Raw genomic sequence first — 21258 nt, 5'->3', positions numbered from 1 at the left:
CAAGGACAAAGGCTCAGCAGCATGCAAGTCACAGTCCAAGACTCTGACGCGGCAGGTGTCCTGCAGGTGGTTTCTTCCTCTCCTCTGCCCCATGTTCCCAGACCCCGGGGTGCAATATAGCTTCAAGATCATCTCAGGCCATGCCTCTGAGTGTTCTAAAGAGAGTCCTCTCCCCTGCCCACGGCCCACCCTGGCCCCAGGGGTTTTCAGGAGAATCCCCCACACCCTGGAAGTCAGGCAAAGTCCTGGTGGGGAGATGGAGATTTTACAGAGATTTCATAAACTATAAATTAAAGTAATCCCCAGGTTCCCTCCCAGTTCCTCCCCCTTCCTGACCCAGCACCAGCATTTCACACATGACCCAGAATGGGATGGGAGTGGGGACACGTGACCGGGAGAAACAGATCCGTTCTTTCGCCCCCGTCCATCCCCAGGTGAGGCTAAAGAAGATGTTGCAGGTGCCTCCTGTCTGTGGATCTCAGGTCTAACCCCCAATTCCAAACTCTTGTGTGTCATATGCCTTCTTCTGGGAGGACACACATTGGCCCTGAGCTTACCTGCCGGACACCCTGACACTGGGATCCAGGCAATCTAACCCAACCAAGCAGGACTGGGAGGCCCAAAAATGGTCACCACGTGACACCTGGCCTTCAAGACCACCTGCCTGGGTAATGCCAGCCCCTGGAGAGGGGAATAAGAGGGGCCTGAGTCACCAGCCTCCTAGTGATTACTGTCAGGCTTCCGGTGGCTACCAATATGCCTGAACACCCACCATAAACACAAACACATGATCCTGTTCTGGTGATGCACAATTTTATGTGAGGGAATGTCTTCGTTGTCTATTTCTGCACAACAGATCATCCCCCCAACTTAACAGCTTAAAGAAATAAACACTGATCATCTCACACAGTTTCTATGGGTCGACAACTTGGGAGTGGCTTTGCTGGGCAGTTCTGGTTCTGGATATGCAGGCACTGGAAGATTTGACTGGGACTGGAAGATCTGGCCTCGGGATGGTTCATACACATGACTGTTGGCAGGAGGCTTCATTCCTTGCTGGCTGTTAACAGGAGACTTTGATTACTCCCCACAAGGACCTCTCCGCAGGGCTGCTGGGGTGTCTTCACAACTCAGCAGCTGGTCTTGCCCAGAGCAAGTCACCCGAGAGAGAAAGAGAGAGCGAGAACAAGGGGGAAGCCACGTGCCTTTTATAACCTAGTCTCAGAAGTTACAGCCTCAATCCTACAGCTTTCTATCCATTAGAACTCAGTCACTGAGGCTAGTTTACACTCAAGGGAAGAAGATTAGGCTCCGTCTCTCGAAGGGGGTTATCAAAGAATTTGTGGACATAATTTAACAGGAGGTTTCCTAATTCAAATAACTGCAAGACCTCTCTCAAGACAACTCTAAAGATTCTTCAAGTGATGTCGATCAGAGAATTAGTTCATGGTGGCTCCCAGGACCCTCAAGCAACAGGAAACTTCCAGTGAGCTAGGGAGCCAGGCAGAGGAAGAAGACATGGGTAAGAGAGGAAAGGTGTTGCTGTGATGTGGCTTTACAGGGGGGATGTGTCATCAGAGGGCAGTCCCATCAGCTCTGCACTCTTGGATTTGACCTGCCAGCTCATTCCATCTTAACACTTAGCAATTCAGCCTATCCAGGAGCCGCCAGGCATGAAGATCACTCTTCTTTCCTCCCTCCCTCCCTCCTTCTCTCCCTCTTCCTCTTTCTTTCTTTCCTCAGGTCAGCTAAGAATGATTTGACAATAAATTTAACGATTTATCCAGAGAACTATAACTGGTGTCTTACTGATATTACCCCAGTTCATACATTTCTTATTGGGGGGAAAATGAAACAGACACTGGATTTTCTCTGTCAGAGGCTATGTCTGCAGTCAGATCCTTTCATTTCTAATAAGCAACACACCCAATGTGCATAAAGAACTCCACTGTACACAGACTCATGTTAAGTAGGACTACACCTTTGGTGAAAATCAAGGGAGAGTGGCGCCTGGGTGGCTCAGTTGTTAAGCGTCTGCCTTCGGCTCAGGTCATGATCCCAGGGTCCTGGGATCAAGCCCCGCATCAGGCTCCCTGCTCCGCGGGAAGCCTGCTTCTCCCTCTCCCACTCCCCCTGCTTGTGTTCCCTCTCTCACTGTGTCTCTCTCTGTCAAATAAATAAATAAAATCTTAAAAAAGAAAAGAAAATCAAGGGAGACACCGGGCTTGCATACTCACAGAAACTGGGGAGTGAGGCACCAGCCAGTAAGGGGAGCTGGGCCAGGTACCGACAGGGTCCACTATGCTGGTGACTTTCTTTTTTTTTTTTTTTTTTAATTTTATTTATTTATTTGACAGAGAGAGACACAGCGAGAGAGGGAACACAAGCACGGGGAGTGGGAGAGGGAGAAGCAGGCTTCCCGCGGAGCAGGGAGCCCGATGTGGGGCTCGATCCCAGGACCCTGGGATCATGACCTGAGCCGAAGGCAGACGCTTAACGACTGAGCCACCCAGGCGCCCCTGCTGGTGACTTTCCATTCAGTAAATGTACCTCAGATATGCTCTGTAAGGCCCCACCCAAAGCTGGGGCACCCAAGTTCCTGGAAGGGATCATAAGAAACAAACCTGCATTGCAGAAAGAGACACTTGTCTCTTTTGACCTTGGCAGAAAGTGGGGAGAAAATTCTCCCTTGAGAATTTATATCCACAAGGCAACCCTCACACAGAGGACCTAAATTCCCACACCAATTGTGTGTTCCAAAAACCTCAAATGGAAAATTTTAATTTAAAGTACTCTTAGATTAATAGTACCTCCAAGAAAGAGCGGAAGGAAAGCAAAGCAAAAAAACAACACAATGAATAGAAAGTGTGTAAAATGATAGAAAAAGAACATATCAGGGGGCGCCTGGGTGGCTCAGTTGGTTAAGCAACTGCCTTCGGCTCAGGTCATGATCCTGGAGTCCCGGGATCGAGTCCCGCATCGGGCTTCCTGCTCAGCAGGGAGTCTGCTTCTCCCTCTGACCCTCCTCCCTCTCATATGCGCTCTCTCTCTCTCTCATTCTCGCTCTCTCAAATAAATAAATAAAATCTTTAAAAAAAAAAAAAAGAACATATCAGGAATGAAAATAAATGCAAATAGACTAAGCTCTGCAGGTAGAAGACAGATGATCAGATGAATATTTTATAATCCCATGCGCTGTTTCCAAGAGATCCCTTTAAAACCTACAGACAGAGTCAGTAGGGACTTTATCCCTTTTTGTTCCTAGGGAACAAAACTAAAATACAATCTTCAAAGGCAAAATCACCAGGTGTGTGAGTGCTGTCCAAATTTTGTAAGTTAGGCTTGTTTTTGAGTGTTGAGATTGCTAATTAAAGACAGCTCTCTGCAGCATTGTGCCAGATAATTCATTCTTCGATGCAGTATTAGTTTGGAAAATGTGAAGAAAGGCCCAAGATCATGGTTGGGGTTGATGAGGTATATAGAGCATACAGACATCTTTATCACTGAACCATGTCTGCATAATGAGCCATGGAAACCTCACCTCCAGATTCTCTTATAAAGATTCTACGAGTTGACACAAGTAAGACTAAGTGTCAAGCACCATGCTATGTGCTCATAAATAACAGATATGATCACAGGCACAGGTAAGACCAAATATTCCTCAGGCTCAGATTCTGAACGCAAACAACACTGGCTGAACAAAACATTTACCCTATAATCCTAATTACTCTGGGCTTCACAAGCTGCACCCAAAAAGACAAGGAACACTGAGCTCAAGGATCGTCCTTGGATGCTTTTCGTTCTTCTGTGTCTATGGGAATAAATATTGTATATATATGTAACTCATTACCAAAGACTGTTGCAGGGGTTCTTTCCATGATTGAGAAAAGGGCCAAGGAATTCCTGGAAGTTTTTCAAATTCTATGGGAGGGTTTTCTATTCTAGAAATGAGTGTAGAGTGCCACCATCTTGTGGTTGTTTCACACAATTTCCTTTCCAGAAGCTCTCCCTACTCCCCGGAATTTAAACAGCCCATTCCATTTCCATAGATCCCCATTAGTGTTGCCATGAGTAAAAACTCTGGGTTAATTTACACCAAGATGACACAGTGAGCCACAGGCTGGGCAAAATAAAAAAGGACTAGATGCTATAGAGTATGATCCTTCCCAGTGAATGGACAGTTCTATCTACACAGAGAAAGAAAAGGCCCCAGGTGCAACATGACTTTCAAGGTTGAACCTGGAACACGCCCAGGAAACCCAAAACTCCCCATTCAGACCTGCTGCTCATGCAGGACACTTTCTCAGCTGGAACTTTCTGGGAAATCTGTCTTGCATCTCACCTCCAAACTAGTCTCCAATCAAACTTTGGGTGATGGAAAATAAGAGTGTCATCCTGGCTTTCATTCAAGGCTTCTTAGGTCCTAGATCTTACATACTAGATCCTCCAGTCTTTTGTCCAACTACTGACCAGGATGAATCTTACATTTCTAGCAGTTCCTTCTTTTGTTGCTGGCTTTTGCTTCCATGCTCGTTCCATCCTAGAGCTCTAGATGACCTACACGTTCTTCTGTGACTACCTAGAATTCCTTCTAGCCGTGAAGTCTTCCCCAGGAACGCTGGCCCAAGTGGTCTTCTGGTCAGCCTCTCACACTACTGCACCTCCTCGCTTGCTTATGTTCAGTCTCCCGGGATCAGAAGGTCCCTGAAATCAGAGGTCACAGGTTAGTATCATCACTGTGTGTATTACTCTCCCAGATCTCTGCATCGCTGACTCCCTTGCTTAAGATCTCTGCTCAATGTTGCTTCTTCACTGAGGGCCTGTGTAAAACCATGCCACCTTCTGTGACACGTCAGCACCTGATGCACTACACATTTACTTGATTTTTTTTTATCTCCTAGAATGTGAACTCCATGATGGCAGTGACTTACTTGGTTTGTTTACTACTGTATCCTAGCACCTAGCTTTCTAAGTGACATACATACCTACCTGGCATGTTATAGGCACACAAAAACCTTCTTTTTTTTTTAAAGATTTTATTTATTTATTTATTTATTTATCTATCTATTTATTTATTTATTTGACAGAGAGAGAGAGAGCACAAGCAGGGGGAGTGGCAGGCAGAGGGAGAAGGAGAAGCAGACTCCCTGCGGAGCAGGAAGCCAGATGCAGGGCTCCATCCCAGGACCTCGGGATCGTGACCTGAGCCAGAGGCAGATGCCCAACCAACTGAGCCACCCAGGAGCCCAAAAACCTTTCTTTCTTTTTTTTTTTTTAACAAATGGAAGAATTAACTCATTCTGTAGCTTCTTGAATACCCAGATTCCTCAACCTGACTCCTGAACATCCTGATTTCTCATCTGTAAAGGATGCTGGATCACACAGTGTCCAAGGTGCTCACTACTTCAAAACTTACCTATGTTCTCAGGAGCCCAAAAAAGACTAGCTGAATTCGTTTGTTTAGTTCGGGTTCTGAGAAGATGAGTGGAGGCAGCTTTGGTCTCATTTCTCTGCTCCCTCCTCCCATCACCTGCCACCACTCCATCTTCATGTCTGTGAGGTGTCTTCAGAATAAAAGGAGCGCCCAGGGCCTAATGCACATATAATGATGTCAGCTGTTGGGGCCACCCCAGTACCTAGAAGACTGAACTGGAATGATACAATCAGGGTAGTAAATCTGAAGTTAGGAAGCTCACCAGCTTGGGGCACCCCAAGCTTTTTCATCAATAGCATCTTGCCTCCTTCTCTAAAAGGTAAGCAATGTCCTTCACAGTGCAAAGTCAGACATTACCAGGCAGTGATGGGTGGCCGAGGTTTTTCAAAGAAAAAGAGAAGGAAATAACACCTAGAAAGCAGCAATGGGAAGCAAGGAGGACAGCAGCCTTTATCACCAACCCAAATAATGTGTGGGTCATCACAGCATTCATAGCAGAAACCAGAATACATGTAGAATTGAATTAGAAGGAAAATATTGCACACCAAAATTTGCAGACTACCACTAAAACAGTACTTCGAGGGCAATGCATATTTAAGAAGAAAAGTTTAAATTAATGAGCCAAACGAGGTACCCATAATTGGCAAGCTTACATATTTTCCAGGTTCCAGCAACGTTTAATCAGGGTGAGAGACGATGAACCGTGCATCTACTACCACCGGCAGTAGAAAAATGGAATGCATCACTGTTTTACCGTGTAAAACTAAACTGTGCTAGAGGTGATCTGTCTACACGGGTGAGTTAGTGGCTGAAGTGGTAGAATTAAGTTATGGCAGCGGGGTGTATAAAAACATGCAGTTTCGGTAGATTCTATGGGAGGCAATGGGAGAAGTGGGACTCACCTGAGAACAGGTGCAAGGAAATGTCGTCATGCTATTTATCATAAAGGGACAAAAGAAGAAGACGAAACACCACTAACATTTGTTGTGTTCCTACTATCTGCCCAGTTCCACCCCGGTGTCATACCCAGTCCCGAGCAGATGTTCAATACAATGTTTGTTGAAGGGATAAGTGAATCCTCAGTGTTCATTCCGCAGAAGAAATGAAAGCTCAGGAAGGTGGGTGATTCACTTAGGTCACATTGTAAGTAGTAGAACTGAGGTCTGAATCTTGGTTGACAGACTGATTCATATGTATTGCTGCTTAACAAATCATCCCGAAATTTAGTGGCTTAAAACCACAATATATTATTTCTCACAATTCTGTGCATAGGTGGGGCTCAACTAGGTGGTTCTTCTACTGGTCCTGTTTGGAGTTGCTCATGTGGCTGCAGTCAGATGGTGGCAGGGGCTGGAACACACAAAATGTCTTTACCTAAACGTCTCCTTTCTTGACAGGGACAGCTGCAAGGCTGGGCTCAGCTGAGCTGCTGGGAAAACTGGACCTGTCCATAAAGTATCAGGGCCTCTCCTTCTCTATGTGGTCTCTCCAGCCAAGTAGCTGAATTTCTCATAAGGTAACTCAAGGCTCCCAAGAATGCAAAAGGCTGAGGCTTGGCACGGGCACAGAATCACTCCTGCCACATTCTATTGCCTAGAATGCATCACAGACCCAGCCTGGTTCCTTGTGGGACTACACGAGGACCTAATGTCAGGAGGCATGGATCATTGGGGGTCATTTTTGCACACTAGCTACCACGGGTGATCCTGAGACACCAAGCCCTTAATCTTCCTATGACTTCATGCCACAATGAGCACCTACAAACCGAACATGATTGGATACTCTGCTTTAGGAAGATCATCCCCAGCAATGGAGAGGAAGGTGGCTTAGAGAAAGGGAAACCAAAAGTTTTGCAAAAGTCCACTTTGGTGGTGAACTGAACCTCGGTAAGAATGAACCCAGCCCAAAGGGAAGGTATGGTCTCTAATATCACACACTGCAGAAATGCCCATTGCGGTCAGGATCATAAAGTATTGGGGAGATAGCTTAGTACAAGAGGTGGAGGCGAAGAAGCCAAAAGAAGATTTTTAGTGTTTACCCCACGTCCCATCTAATCAGGAGTGTATCTCACCAGTGGAAGTGCGGTTTTCTTCTGTCATTTCTGAGTTAGCATACTACTTCAGTACAGCTCCTATATAACCAGAGGACTCAGCTCTCTCCCAAGCATGACTGGCTATCTTCCAGCTCAGTGACTCTCTGCCTTCTTGTATTTAATCCACAGAAATGTATGTTTATGTAACTTATATATATACTCTTAAATTTGTATGTGTACATGTGTATCTTACATTCATATGTATGTTTAGCTAAAGCAAAAAGTTTTGCAGATCAATACTGTATGTGACATACTCTTATTTCCTATTCTCCTTCATCCTATTTTTTTTAATGCTGGCAAAGAATGTCTAAATTAATTCTGCAATCCATTAATGGATTCTGACTTCTCCTTTGAAAACTTCCACTTTAGTAGATAAGCACCTGTAACCCCAGGAATATTTAGCATTAAGTACAGAAATAATGAAAAAAATCAGTCATAGCATTAATATTTCCCATTACATTTTGGAATCATCTGCTTAAGTTGATATTTATAATTTAAGAGAATTTAACATATTGATGTAACAGATTAATTTTGCAATTCCACTTTAAAGTGTCAGAGTAATTGATTCAGACCCATGACCTTATGTAAATATATGTAACAGAATTTAATCACATTTTAAGCAATATTGAGATTATGAGATTTTAAGATTCACTGTATTAAGAGTGAGCTCACGGGGCGCCTGGGTGGCTCAGTCGTTAAGCATCTGCCTTTGGCTCAGGTCATGATCCCAGGGTCCTGGGATGGAGCCCCACGTTGGGCTCCCTGTTCAGTGGGAAGCCTGCTTCTAGTTCTCCCCGTCCCTCTGCTTGTGTTCCCTCTCTTGCTGTGTCTCTCTCTGTCAAATAAATAAAATCTTTAAAAAAAAAAAAGAGTGAGCTCACTACTTGAATTTTGTTTACCAAATAACTGAATTGCTTAAGAAGAAAATATGTTAAATGTATAAATTCACTTTAGTTATGAGGATATACAGAATAAAAATCCCCTTAAAATGATTTTATAAGGGGCGCCTGGATGGTTCAGTCGTTTAAGCCTCTGCCTTCAGCTCAGGTCTTGATCCCAGGGTCCTGGGATGGAGCCTCGCCATGGGCTGCCTGCTCAGCAAGGAGTCAGCTTCTCCCTCTGCCTTTCTCCCTGGCTTGTGTGCGCGCGCTCTCTCTCAAATAAATAAAATCTTTGAAAAAAAATTTTTTTAATTACCAGTATATATACCACTGTAGGATATACAAGTTTGGGGTTTATAATTCTAATATTAGTTATTAAAGCAAAGATAATTTCAAAATAATCGCCAGGATGCCCGAAACCCGCCCTCGAGGACATGGAAAAGGAGCTCCAATTCCCTTGGAGCTAACTGGGGGTTCCACTGGGCGAGCAACACGTGGCCCTTCCAAAGGAACTGGTTCTTCTTGTAGAGGAACCAGAAACCGACCTAGGAAGAAGTGAGATCGTCATTCTTTTCTACTTTATCGCCTATAATAAACATTTAAAAAAAAATAAAATACAACCGAAAAGCGCGAAGCGGGCCCCGAGGAGCCGTTTCCTCGGGGTCTGCGCCAACGCGCCCCAGGCCCCGCTTCGGTCCGCGGGAGCAGGGTGGTCCCCGAGTGGGAAGCGGGGACGAAGGGGTCCCGGGGGGCGTGGGGCGCAGGGAGCGGTCCCCGGCCTCAGGTCACTCACGCCGCGGAAAGTGGGCTCGGCAAGCTTCTGTCCGGGAATGGTAGCGGAGAACCGCGCGAGGCCTCCCGCCCGGCGCTTGCCGAGCTCTGCCATCCAGAATTCCTATAATGAAGACCTGAGGGGTTGGAATATTACCCGGGAAAGCGCCTCCCCGACCCGCTTTGCGGCCTGCAGGGCCGGGCCCCATCCCGCGCGTCCCCGGCAACCACGCAGGCGGGCGCCACAGCAGAAGCCGGAAGGCCGCCCGCGCGCCCGCGCTCCCCCTCCCGCGCTCAGGGCGATACCACCGCGGCGGACCCCTCCGGAGGCCCGCAAAGGTATCGTCCCCGGCCTCTGATTGGCCGGCGGCGCGGGGGGCGTGGCCTCCGGAGCCCGGTTCCGCGCGCCAGAGCCCGCTCGCCGCATTGCGAGCCGGGCCAGGAGCGGGCGCCATGGTGAGGAGTGGTTGCGGGTGGGATGAAGGCCGAGGTTTGGGCCTGAGTGCGGGCGGGAGCCCGGGCCGGGGTTGGGGCCGGGGCCAGAGCCTGCCCTGGGAGCCGGGGCGGGCGAACGCGGGGACGGCGCTCATGCTTGCACCCCGGCTCTCTTCCAGGTGCTGCTGCACGTGCTGTTCGAGCACGCGGTCGGCTACGCGCTGCTGGCGCTGAAGGAGGTGGAGGAGATCAGCTTGCTGCTGCCGCAGGTGGGTGAAGGCGGCGGTGGGCTGGCCGGCCGCGCCGCAGCCCCTCGGGCTCCGGGGCCCCAGCATGCACCGCGCGCTCCCACGTGGCCGGCCGTGCACTGGGGGGTGCGCTGGGCCCGAAAGGTCCAGAGCCGGGGGGTCCTTACCCGCGTTCGTGACTAGGGTCGCGTTGGGAGCATTTAGAAGTAAGCCCCCCGGACTCCTCTCCCGTACGATGAAGCCGACCGGGATTTAGGGCCTATCTATAATCGGCTCATTTATGAAGCGTGCGGTTGGTTCTCACCTACGACCAGGGCTGGGAGCCGCTGCTTTACTGCGCCCTAGAGGCAAGAGCGAGGGAAGAAAACCACTCATGCTCTGTTCTCCTCCAAGGTAGAGGAGTGCGTGCTCAACCTGGGCAAGTTCCACAACATCGTTCGTCTCGTGGCCTTTTGTCCCTTTGCCTCGTCCCAGGTTGCCTTGGAAAATGCCAACGCTGTGTCCGAAGGTGAGTCGGCCACAACCGAGTATTTTAGGGAGATGAGCGGAGGTTTAGTTGTTGCTGATCTTATCCTCATGGGGGGGCGGTTTGTGATTGCATTTTCCTTTCCTTGGCTAATTTGTTGTAAGTCAGGTACGTGTTGGGCAGTATTTGGTGTGTACAGGATGTGGTTTAAAACAGAGCCCAAGGTCTGGGGAATATGGTATACTACATGTTTAAAGTGCACAATCCAGGACCTAGGCTTTGTGGGTGGTAGACGATTCTTAAGTGCAATTTGGTAGGTGGTTCTTTGGTCATTGTTAAAGTTAATTGGAAAAGGCAATTCTGATACAGAAGAGCCAAGAAAAAAGGTTTGGCCCCAGGACGTGTAAGTCAAATACTAAATACTTGTGTCCATAGTGCCCCTGGGTATGTGTAAGGTTTCAATTCTGCACTTCACACACGTGCTGTTGGACCAGAGTCCTGTTCCTTCCATGGTTGGTGCGGGCTTTGCAGTGATGACTTGAGTCTGTCAATCCCCTGAGTGCAATCGCTGATGTCTCCATGTCGCTGAGCGAAGCCCGAAGCAAGGAAGGATGTAGGCATGCCATCTCAGCATGCTCTGTGGGACCAGTGTGGGATCAGTTTGTCATGTAATCAGCGGTTAAGGGGACAGATCCCTTTTATGATTTCAGCATTCTTCAGCATGTTAGTGGGAGCTCTGTTCTTTGCCTTGAGGTGTTGTTCATGAGGACCTCCGCCTGCTCTTGGAGACTCACCTGCCATCCAAAAAGAAGAAAGTCCTCCTGGGGGTTGGAGACCCCAAGATCGGTGCTGCTATACAAGAGGAGTTAGGGTACAACTGCCAGACTGGAGGCGTGATAGCTGAGATCCTGCGAGGTGGGACCATCTATTAACATTCTTGACATCTTTTTTTTTTTTTTTTTTTTTTTTAAAGATTTTATTTATTTATTTGACAGAGACAGACACAGTGAGAGAGGGAACACAAGCAGTGGGAGTGAGAGAGGGAGAAGCAGGCTTCCCGCAGAGCAGGGAGCCCGATGCTGGGCTCGATCCCAGGACCCTGGGATCATGACCTGGGCTGAAGGCAGACGCTTAACGACTGAGCCACCCAGGCGCCCCCATTCTTGACATCTTTGAGGGGGGATCTGGAAATTTAATCAGGGCGCTTAAGGTCGCTTCTGGGAAGCAACCCATGGGTGTCGGAGCTGGCTTAGAGCCTCCTCTTGCTCACTGTCTTGCCCTCCTCCAGGGGTTCGTCTGCACTTCCACAACCTGGTGAAGGGTCTGACTGATCTGTCTGCTTGTAAAGCCCAGTTGGGGCTGGGACACAGCTATTCTCGTGCCAAAGTTAAGTTTAATGTGAACCGGGTGGACAATATGATTATCCAGTCCATCAGCCTCCTGGACCAGCTGGATAAGGACATCAATACTTTCTCCATGCGTGTCAGGTAAAGTGCCCAAGCGACCCCTGAGAATGGGGTCTTTGGCCTGTGGTTTAGCGAATTTTGAATGCTGAAATCAGGACTGGCTCCTGTGGGTAGAACAATGTGGGGTGGGGCCAAGCCTCCCAGTGCTTACCACAGGCTGTGTTCTTACACTGACTGTACAGAAAGTGGAGGTAGAGTAAATCCACCCATATACACCCCAGCCCAGGCTTTTTGCCTGGTCTGTATTGTGAATGGGGGGACATGGAGTTGAGGTTTTGAATTGGACTTGATCCCTTTTCTCTGGGCAAAGAATAGATACGGAGAGGGCTGAGGCTGTAGCTTTGAGACCTAGCCGCTGGGCAGGGAGTGATGGTGGCTCTTTGCAGGGAGTGGTATGGGTATCACTTTCCTGAGCTGGTGAAGATCATCAACGACAATGCTACTTACTGCCGCCTTGCTCAGTTCATTGGAAACCGAAGGGAGCTGAATGAAGAAAAGCTGGAGAAGCTGGAAGAGCTGACGATGGATGGGGCCAAGGCTAAGGCTATTCTGGATGCCTCGCGATCCTCCATGGGTCAGTACAGCCTAGTGGCCAAGACAGTTTGGGGCTGTGACTATCTGGCCCTGCGTTCACACTGGGTGTCCCTTAGGCATGGACATATCGGCCATCGACTTGATAAACATCGAGAGCTTCTCCAGCCGTGTGGTGTCTTTGTCGGACTACCGCCAGAGCCTGCATACATACCTGCGGTCCAAGATGAGCCAAGTAGCCCCCAGCCTCTCGGCCCTAATTGGGGAAGCGGTGCGTCATGGGGAACACCAAATGGGGCTAAGGCGTGTTACAGCATAGGTCCATACTGCTGTATTTCCTGACCCACTGTTCTCTTCCCCACTTGTACTTGATGGGGTGCAGCAGAATTATGCAGTTGGTAGATGGGCAGTTGCAGCTTCTCTAATGCCTTGAATCCTTTTCCAGGTAGGTGCGCGTCTCATTGCTCATGCTGGGAGCCTCACCAACCTGGCCAAGTATCCAGCGTCCACAGTGCAGATCCTGGGGGCTGAAAAGGCCCTGTTCAGGTACCAGTGAGGGCACCTGCCCACACTCAGGTGCCACTTCTGGTGCCCACTGCTTGTTTGGGGATCACAGTGATGGCTGACCAGGGCTCCCTGACCCGTACAGACCTCTGCTATGGGGGTGATGGCCAGTCCTGGTGTCTGAGTGATTCCCAGGGCCCAGCAAAGGGACCAGATTTCCAGGTCAGCGACATTGGATGCCTTCCCTCTGCCTCTGGGAGCTGTGGGTTGGCATGAGGTGGGGTTAGCAGCCTGAGGCTCACTCTGGACCCTGAGGGTACAGGGGAGGGGAGGAGCTGCCTTGGCTAGTAGGGTTGAAATTTCTGATCTTAAAACTCCCCACTAAATATTCTTCTCCCAGAGCCCTGAAGACAAGGGGTAACACCCCAAAATATGGACTCATTTTCCACTCCACCTTCATTGGCCGAGCAGCTGCCAAGAACAAAGGCCGCATCTCCCGCTACCTGGCAAACAAATGCAGTATTGCCTCACGAATTGATTGCTTCTCTGGTATGGGTGGGGGGGGGCTTGGAGGAGAAAGGGGCTCGGGGGGAGGGAAGGCTAACTACCTAGCAGCTTCTACAATGATGGCAGTATTTTTCGTCAACAGCAGTTCACCTAGTGAGTGTTGATACTTTGGGTCTGAGTGAAGCTGAGGGTAGAGGGAAAACGGGCTGGGGAGTAGCTGGCCCTGGAGGGGCTGACAGGCTTTGTTTATCCACACACACACACACATCTAGAGGTGCCCACAAGTGTATTTGGGGAGAAGCTTCGAGAGCAAGTTGAGGAGCGGCTGTCCTTCTATGAGACCGGAGAGATTCCACGAAAGAATCTGGATGTCATGAAGGAGGCAATGGTTCAGGTCAGTTGGGGCTTTGCTGGGTGGGGGAGGACCAGAGCTGGCTGTTGGAGGTGATGAACTGGCTTAGCCTGACCCTGTAGAATGGAGGTGAAAAACTGATTTAATGAGCCTGATCCAATGAAGCCAGAAGGGAGGCCTGGACAGCCTGAAGTCTTCAGGGCCTCTTGAGCACCTTTCTTTGGCCAGGCAGAGGAAGCAGCTGCTGAGATGGCTAGGAAGCTGGAGAAGCAGGAGAAGAAACGCTTGAAGAAGGAGAAGAAACGGCTGGCCGCCCTGGCCCTCGCATCTTCAGAAAACAGCAGTAGTACCCCGGAGGAGTGTGAGGTCAGTAGGCAGACCAGCCCTTAGCCCAGGGTGAAGACCCTGGATGTAGGATTCTCGACAGCAGGACAAAGGATGTGCTACCTCAAGCCATGGTCTTGAGTCCAGGCTTTTGGACTGAAATAAGGACCTGAAACATCTCAACTACCTCTTGGTTCTATAGGAAGGAGATAGGTGCTGAGAGAACTGGCTCAGGAGCTCAGAGAGCTGGTTGTAGCACACCGGGTCCCTGGGCAAGTGTTCTGTCCTCGGCTGCCTCCCAGGAGTCCTCAACCGGGGGTAGTGTAAATCCCTGCTCTGCGCGTTCTCAGCCTGTGTCTGGAGGCGGTGGCATTTCCTAGTGGGGCTTGGGGCAGGGAGGTCTCCATGATGCTACCTCGGGGTTCTCCCCGCCCCCCCCCCCCCCCCCGGATTTTCATGGAGTGCCCAGTTTGTCAAGTAGTTTCTCAGGGTCCCCTTTGCAACATGGCATGATGGTTCTATTGTGGGGTCTTCTATAAGCTATTCCATGGGCTTAGATAACACATTCTCCCTTTCTAAGTGGGAGTCACCTTTGGGGTGGATTTCCAGTGTCTGTTAAAAACCATCCCAGAAACACTGGGCAATTTTCACATCATTTCTACTACTTTCTGCCCCAACTACTTAGTTGCTGGAATTTTAATAGAGGTGTGTGTGTTCATACAATGGATGAGGGTTTCATGCCCATTTCATTCTTCAGGAGACAAGTGAAAGACCCAAAAAGAAGAAAAAGCAAAAGGCCCAGGAGATTCCACAGGAGAATGGAATGGAAGACCCATCTGTCCCTGTCTCCAAACCCAAGAAAAAGAAATCTTTTTCCAAGGAGGAGCTGGTTAGTAGTGATCTTGAAGAGACAGCTGCCAGTGTAAGTCTTCCCAAGAGGAAGAAATCCGCCCCCAAAGAGGAACCAGTTACTGATGCTGAAGAGGCAGCAAATAGGAGCATCCCCAAGAAAAAGAGGAAATTCTCTTCCAAGGAGGAGCCACTCAGCAGTGGACCTGAAGAGGCTGCTGGCGGCAAGAGCAGCAGCTCCAAGAAAAAGAAAAAGCTCCAGAAGCTATCCCAGGAAGATTAGAATGGACGTTTACCTGGTGGGGGGCATAACCCACATGACCTTTCCCAGCCCATCCCTTATATCCCAATAAAAACAACTTCACAAGAGTCAATATATATGTGTTTTATTGAACACCTTACATGGGCATGGGTGGGACCTATTGAGGCAGAGCACCAATGACCGCCTCAGTGAAGTCTTGGCAGGTGGCATAGCCACCCATGTCAGAAGTTCGAACCTGTAGGGGAGAACTGCCATCATCCCTGCGGCCGAGGCCCCATCCCTAACCTCTCCCCCACCCCCCACCCCCACCTGATAACACCATTCCCTAAGGAAGCCAGCCCCAGGACAACCTAGGCTCTGCCCAGATGATTATGGTCTAAAGGTTTAAGAACTCTTCTCTGGTCCACTGTACTGAAGGGAGGTGTAGGTAGTATGGTCCTTGTGAGGTTGGAGGGAATAAAGGGGCCTAGCCCCCATGGGGGTGCAGGTGGCCGATGACAGACTTGATGAAGTCGGTTGTGGTGCTGTAGCCGCCCATGTCTCGAGTCCGCACCTACAGCCACCATCGGCAAGAGCCGTGGGGAAGAAGAGAAGAGAGCCCATGAAGGGGGGATAGGGCAATGTGATGGAAATGGAATCCAAGAAAGGATGGCAAGGCCAGGAAGAAGATGCAATGCAGCAGAGTCGCAAGGAGGTGGCCGGGTATGCGAGAGCGTGGGCCCATCTGCTCCCAGCTGAGAGTCAGAACCACTCTCAGAGCTATGCTGCGGCCTGGGCAGGATGGGAGGGAGGCTGAGCATGAAGTGAGATGGGAAATGCAAATCAGACAGGATGAGGATGCCTTGGAGGAAATCAGACCAGCTGGGAGGAGAGGCGGCCAGGGAATGCAGACAAGGATGGGCTTCCAGGTGTGGAGAAGGTGACACCTGTGCCGCGTCCTGCCTGCTATCTCCCTCTGCTCCTCCATGCCCCGTGCGCTCTCCCCAGAAGAAGAGCCCCAAGTGCTGCATTAAGATGGCCATAAAAGAGCCAATGGATGGAGCAGGAAAGAGGGAATAGCAGACGGGAACCAAGAGGCAAAGGAGAGCCAGAGGATGAAACAGCCAGGAGAAGGGAGGTGAAGAACAGCCCTGAGAGCCACAGGGGAAGATCAGAGAGCAGAAGATGTTCTGGGGACCTGGAGGAAAGGAGGCCCCAATTCAGTTCCTCAAAGAGGAGTGCCAAGGCCCTGAAACCCACAGCCTTTCTAACTCACCTTGCCAACTTTGATCACCTTCTTCACCGCATCTGCAATCATGTTGGAGTGATACTCGAGACTGTCAAATGTGGACAGGAAGGAACTGAGATTCTCCCCACATCATTCCCAATTTCCTCAGCTGTCCTCCCCCTTAAAACACCCCGCCTCCGGCCCCAGCCCACCATGACCTACTTGAGATACCTACTTGAGATGCCGCAGCATGTTGGAAGCTGAAAGCAGCATGGCTGTGGGGTTGGCTATGTTCCTACCCACTGCCTGGGCAAATGGGTGCCGGGCCCCCTGTGAAGAGAGGGCACACTAGAGTCACTGGGGGCAGACATTATGCAGAGGCTGGGGGCAGGGAAGGGCATTAGGGAAGAGAGATCGGGCCAGGGACATTGAGAAAAGACATGGGGGAGGGGGACACATTTGGAGGTAGCTATCAAGGGACCTCAAGTCAGAAGACAGGCATGCAGAGAGGGCCGGGGGGAGAGGGGACCTCACTCACCGTCTCAAAGACTGCATACTCTGCACTATAGCTCTCACCGGGGACCACACCAGCTCCCCCAACCAAGCCAGCAGCCAAATTGTCAATAATGTTCCCGTAGAGATTGGGCATCACCAGCACATCAAACTGGTAAGGATTCTGGACCAGCTAGGGGGCAAAATGTGGGCACGTACAAGAGAAGTAAGTTCTGCTTCCTTGCCCATCCCTGACACCATGAGAGCAGAGACATGGGGAAGACACTACCTGCATGCAGCAATTGTCTATGATCATTGTCTCAAACTTGATTTTGGGGTACAATTCAGCAACTTCCTCACAGCATTGCAGGAACAACCCATCCCCGAGTTTCCTGTCCGTGGGCCAAAGGGAACAAATTCAGTCAAGAGAGTGCAAAGGGCTACCTTCCCAGGAGCCTACCCCATGCAAAGCCATGTCCCTCACATGATGTTGGCCTTGTGGACAGCCGTGACCTTGCCCCGCCCCTTCTTGGTGGCATAGTCAAAGGCAAACTTTGCAATCCGCTGAGATTTGGTTCGAGTGACAATCTTCAAGCACTCAATCACACCCCTTGCACTCTGGGTAAGAAGAGAGAAGCAGGCAGGTGACCCTGGAAAGAAGGGAAGGAGCTATGCCGCTCTCCCACCTTCACCCCTGGCCTCCCCAATTTCTAGGGCCTCACCTCATGTTCCAATGAGCTGTATTCCCCTTCTGTCTGCTCTCGAATGATCACCAGATCTAGATTGTTGTGTCGAGTCTTGTACCCAGGAAGTGATTTCACATGGACGACATTGGCAAACAAGTCCAACTTACGCCTGGGGGTGGGGCAGAGCCATGAGCACCACGCCTGGTGCTCCAGGACTCCTCTGACCCATGGCCCCCACCACCTACCTCAGCCGCATATCGTAGGAGGCTAGCTCCCCCTTATACTCCATCGGGGTATGGATCTTTCCTGCATAAACAAAGGGGTCAGGGTCGGGCACAGGCCAAGCCCAAGGGAAACCAGATCAGTGTCTGATCCTCTCAGTAACATGATGTAACCCAGACTCTCATCTCCCACTCCCAAATCTGTGACTTTTAAGTGCCTCTGGAGGCAAAGAAAAATGCAGTTAAAACCAGTGTTTTATTTTTAGCCACCATATTTAATTTACGTTGAAACTTAAAAATGATCTAAAAGGACAGAAAATGTCTTCATGTGATCAAAGAGCCTGGGTTTAATAGGCTGAGAAACAATGCTAAGAGATCTATGGCCTTTCTTGATGTTTCTATGATTACCTACTTGACATTTTTTTCAACCAATACTTAGTGAATATTGACCACACGTCAGGCACTAGGGATATCAACCAAAAAACACAATACACAATTCCTGTCCTCAAGGGGCAAACAACACGTCGGGGAAGACAAATAATACGAAATACATGATAAATACCATGGGCGAGGTATTAACGCCATGCACAGGAGCCCAGAACAGAAATTCCCTCCGGTGGCATCACGAAATGACACACGACAGCGGGCATTTCGGCCAAGCCTTAGGTCAAGTGAGTACAGTACGTTGACTAGTGACCCCAAAATGCTGCGTCCATGCCCTAACCCCCAGAACCTGTAAATGTGACCTTATTTGGGAAAAGAGTGTTTGTAGACATAATTAAGGATCTTGAGATGAAATCATCTTGAATTAGGGTGGGCCCTAAATCCAATGACAAGTCCTTCTACAGGAAAAGAAAGAGAAACAGATACACAGACACAGAGCGGAAAAGCCATATGAAGACCGAGGCAGAGATTGTAGTGATGCATCTATGAGCCAAGGAACACCAAGGAACACCAGCAGCCACCAGTAGATGGTAGAAGCCAGGAAGCATTCTCCCTTAAGCCTTCAGAGGAAGCCCTTCCAACACCTTAATTTTGGGATTCTGGCCTCCAGAACTGTGAGAACAGATTTGTTATTTCAGGCCACTAGCTTTGAGGTAATTTGTACAGCAGCCCTAGGAAACTGAGAGGATCAGTACTGAGAACTAGTCTAACACGCAGCATCAAAGGAAGAACATTCTGGGCAAAAGTAATGACGTAAGTCAAGATAGTACATGTATCTGGAAACTAACGGTCCAATGTGACCAAAGCACAGAACAAGTGTTAGGGAAATAAAAGCCGAAGAGCTGAGAGTCAGCTTATGAAGAACTTACTTTCCTATGCTAAGGCTGAGCCTGACAAAGTCATGTTGGTCTTTCCAAAAGAAAAGATGCAGAAGATGGATTGTAGGGGCAGAACAGGAAGCCCGCCCCCCAAAAAAATCTAATGAGATTAAAGCAGAGAAGCAAAGGGGAAGACAGAAGAAAAGAGGCAGCTAGAAGTGGCATTCTAGAAACACAATTAACAAGATTTGATGACCCATGATGTAGCCCCGACAGACTTCAAACCCTTAAAGCCTTCCTGCCGAGACAACTCACATGATCTCTCAACTCCTGAGTTAACAGAAGAAACAAATGGCCACAAAATAGTGATGGGAACTTGGGGGACGTAATGTGTTAGTATGTGCGGAAAAAAGCTTAAAGAACATTTGCTCATGTGATTTTAAAGGGCACACGGGTGGAGTAGCAAGGGGGCACACATACCAATGATGGCCACCTTGTTCTCCTTCATGGAACTCAACACCTGCTCCAGCTTCTCCTCCGATGCCATATTCTGCACCTCGCTCAGGTGATGCTCCTGGAACTCCACTGGGACAGAGGCAGCCTTCAGGGGCACGTCCCAAAAATCTCTGGGTCAGGATCGACTAAATCCGGACTTTCCAACCCACCCCAGAGTCCGTGCTAGCTGATCCCCCCAGGGCACTCACCTTGAACACCTCCTTGACAGCGTGCATCAGTTCAGGCCCCACGCCGTCTCCTGGGAGCATCGTCACTGGAAAGGCTCCCTCCACCCTCATGTCCTCAGCCTGGAAGCGGTGTCATGAGAGCTAGAGCTGGGGCGGGAGCACAGATTCCCGGGGAGAGGGAATGAGGGGACAGGGGAGTGGACGGACCGGAGTCGAACCTGCCCTTACCTGGCTCCGCGGGGCGGCGTGCGCCACGGCCGAGGTACACAGGCTCCTCCATGCCCCGGGGTTCGGGGCGGCGACCAGCGCCTGCGACACAGACGCACACGCCCGTGAGGTCGGGTATGGGAGTCCCAGACCCCGAACACTGCAGTGAACCCGGTACAAACCCGCCGCTCCCTCGCACGCCCCCGGCCCGACCCGACCCCGGGCCTCACTCGGGTCAAGCAGCGGACACCTATGCGAGCTGCCATGTTCTCAGCAGGAAGTCCCGGCGGAAGTGACGCCGAAGCCGGCGTGGCCCGGCACCCCGACTTCCGGTCCGCGGAATACAAAGGTGTGTGGCAGTGGGCGGTCCTCACTTCCTCGGACCAATGCCAGCTCTCCTCTCATGGGTCTCTTGCTCCTTCCTCGTCTTCTGCTTATCCTTGCCCTGGAGCCTGACGGGACACACAACCGCTTTGTCTGTTGCTTTGTTTTCAGTCTCCGTATTTAATTTATGTTGAAACTAACGCTAAAGAAGAATATGAGATCTCATATTATCCCTATGAGCTTGGTGAGCTTTCCTGGCCTTCTCAGTCCCCAGGAAGGCATCTCTCACTGATACTGCCTGAGAATGGGGAAGTCTAGTCAGGACCCTTGAAAAGTTCCTCAGTCTCTTGGGCGGGGGAGGGACTGTTTAACTGTTAAACAATCTGTTTAACTGTGAAGGAGCATATAGTGTGAGGCTGAGTCACTTGAATGTCAGTTTCCTAGGCCTACAGATCCTCGAGTACGGGGGCTTAACCTGGGGTCCACAGAGCCTACAGGTGTCCATGAATACAAATCAGTATCATGAACTTGGATGGGGAAAATCCAAAAATCACATCTTTTATTCTTTTTTTTTTTTAAGATTTTATTTATTTATTTGAGAGAGAGAATGAGAGAGCATGAGAGGGGGAGGGTCAGAGGGAGAAGCAGACTCCCTGCCGAGCAGAGAGCCTGATGCGGGACTCGATCCCGGGACTCCAGGATCATGACCTGAGCCGAAGGCAGTCGCTTAACCAACTGAGCCACCCAGGCGCCCTCACATCTTTTATTCTTACCTCCAACTGAAATTTAGCATTTCCTTTCATCATGAAAGGTAGAATGAAATTGTCGTGCTACCTGTAGTACCCTCGACTTCGTCAGGAATAGAAATTACATTTCATTCCACATTTCACTTAGGCCCTCCATGGCCTAAACTTCCTGGCATCTCTCTGGCTCTTGGAGGCTCCATTTGTCCACAGACAACGCACCAGAGAAGCGGGTAGCTGTGAGCAGTTAACAGCTAACACCCGAAGTGAGGAACTGGCTGCACCAGCTGGCAGAGGATTTGAACAAGGCA

The 21258-nt window shown here is 49.8% G+C and overlaps 2 protein-coding genes, 2 long non-coding RNA genes and 5 other non-coding genes across 15 annotated transcripts; 6 read left to right on the top strand and 3 right to left on the bottom strand.

The window, feature by feature from the left end:
- Positions 1 to 796: 796 nt before the first annotated feature.
- LOC144379268 (uncharacterized) lies at positions 797 to 9469 on the bottom strand. 3 transcript variants are annotated; one of them, XR_013441976.1, is made up of 3 exons: positions 9336 to 9469; positions 4343 to 4704; positions 797 to 1491 (listed from the first exon to the last, which is right to left on the bottom strand). It is a non-coding gene; the product is annotated as an uncharacterized LOC144379268 (long non-coding RNA). The 3 variants fall into 3 exon arrangements; XR_013441977.1 differs by having other exon boundaries at positions 797 to 1142; XR_013441978.1 differs by having other exon boundaries at positions 797 to 2166; positions 4486 to 4704.
- On the bottom strand, positions 8699 to 9329 carry LOC144379269 (uncharacterized). Its single transcript, XR_013441979.1, has 2 exons — positions 9201 to 9329; positions 8699 to 8952 (listed from the first exon to the last, which is right to left on the bottom strand). It is a non-coding gene; the product is annotated as an uncharacterized LOC144379269 (long non-coding RNA).
- Positions 9341 to 15234, top strand: NOP56 (NOP56 ribonucleoprotein). 2 transcript variants are annotated; one of them, XM_036093323.2, is made up of 12 exons: positions 9341 to 9634; positions 9793 to 9882; positions 10255 to 10369; positions 11081 to 11242; positions 11616 to 11814; positions 12180 to 12367; positions 12444 to 12595; positions 12770 to 12870; positions 13229 to 13377; positions 13608 to 13729; positions 13916 to 14053; positions 14769 to 15234. In XM_036093323.2, the coding sequence occupies exons 1-12, from the start codon at positions 9632 to 9634 to the stop codon at positions 15141 to 15143; spliced, it is 1794 nt and encodes a 597-aa protein (XP_035949216.1). In that variant the 5' UTR covers positions 9341 to 9631; the 3' UTR covers positions 15144 to 15234. The 2 variants fall into 2 exon arrangements, with proteins under 2 accessions (XP_035949216.1, XP_077913155.1); XM_078057029.1 differs by lacking the exon at positions 13916 to 14053 and having other exon boundaries at positions 9469 to 9634.
- Positions 10853 to 10920, top strand: LOC118536516 (small nucleolar RNA SNORD110). The gene has a single exon (XR_004917717.2). It is a non-coding gene; the product is annotated as a small nucleolar RNA SNORD110 (small nucleolar RNA).
- LOC118536520 (small nucleolar RNA SNORA51) lies at positions 11928 to 12058 on the top strand. Its single transcript, XR_004917720.1, has one exon. It is a non-coding gene; the product is annotated as a small nucleolar RNA SNORA51 (small nucleolar RNA).
- On the top strand, positions 12933 to 13018 carry LOC118536515 (small nucleolar RNA SNORD86). Its single transcript, XR_004917716.1, has one exon. It is a non-coding gene; the product is annotated as a small nucleolar RNA SNORD86 (small nucleolar RNA).
- On the top strand, positions 13447 to 13517 carry LOC118536518 (small nucleolar RNA SNORD56). The gene has a single exon (XR_004917719.1). It is a non-coding gene; the product is annotated as a small nucleolar RNA SNORD56 (small nucleolar RNA).
- Positions 13775 to 13845, top strand: LOC118536517 (small nucleolar RNA SNORD57). Its single transcript, XR_004917718.1, has one exon. It is a non-coding gene; the product is annotated as a small nucleolar RNA SNORD57 (small nucleolar RNA).
- IDH3B (isocitrate dehydrogenase (NAD(+)) 3 non-catalytic subunit beta) lies at positions 15231 to 20190 on the bottom strand. 4 transcript variants are annotated; one of them, XR_013441975.1, is made up of 13 exons: positions 20111 to 20190; positions 19902 to 19982; positions 19695 to 19793; positions 19471 to 19591; positions 17753 to 17813; positions 17544 to 17676; positions 17306 to 17439; positions 17111 to 17213; positions 16868 to 17014; positions 16565 to 16659; positions 16378 to 16438; positions 15473 to 15675; positions 15231 to 15357 (listed from the first exon to the last, which is right to left on the bottom strand). XR_013441975.1 is itself a non-coding variant. In XM_036093325.2 (12 exons), exons 1-12 carry the CDS (start codon positions 20144 to 20146, stop codon positions 15280 to 15282), a joined length of 1149 nt encoding a protein of 382 aa, XP_035949218.1. In that variant the 5' UTR covers positions 20147 to 20190; the 3' UTR covers positions 15231 to 15279. The 4 variants fall into 4 exon arrangements, 3 of the variants coding, with proteins under 3 accessions (XP_035949218.1, XP_035949217.1, XP_035949219.1); XM_036093325.2 differs by lacking the exon at positions 15473 to 15675; XM_036093324.2 differs by lacking the exon at positions 15231 to 15357 and having other exon boundaries at positions 15374 to 15675.
- Between the last annotated feature and the right edge of the window lie 1068 nt (positions 20191 to 21258).

This window comes from Halichoerus grypus, chromosome 10 (genome assembly GCF_964656455.1).
Source record: "Halichoerus grypus chromosome 10, mHalGry1.hap1.1, whole genome shotgun sequence".
Lineage (NCBI taxonomy): Eukaryota > Metazoa > Chordata > Mammalia > Carnivora > Phocidae > Halichoerus > Halichoerus grypus.
Note: the sequence above shows the minus strand (reverse complement) of the source record. Positions and strands in the feature narration are given on the sequence as shown.

Coding starts and splice junctions, on each gene's coding strand:
- NOP56 (XM_036093323.2), top strand. Junction 11,815..12,179: donor ACTTTCTCCATGCGTGTCAG/GTAAAGTGCCCA, acceptor GGCTCTTTGCAG/GGAGTGGTATGGGTATCACT. Junction 12,368..12,443: donor TGCCTCGCGATCCTCCATGG/GTCAGTACAGCC, acceptor GGTGTCCCTTAG/GCATGGACATATCGGCCATC.
- IDH3B (XM_036093324.2), bottom strand. CDS start 20,146: ATGGCAGCTCGCATAGGTGTCCGCTGCTTGACCCGA. Junction 19,983..20,110: donor GTGTCCGCTGCTTGACCCGA/GTGAGGCCCGGG, acceptor TCTGTGTCGCAG/GCGCTGGTCGCCGCCCCGAA. Junction 17,214..17,305: donor GTCCACAAGGCCAACATCAT/GTGAGGGACATG, acceptor GCCCACGGACAG/GAAACTCGGGGATGGGTTGT.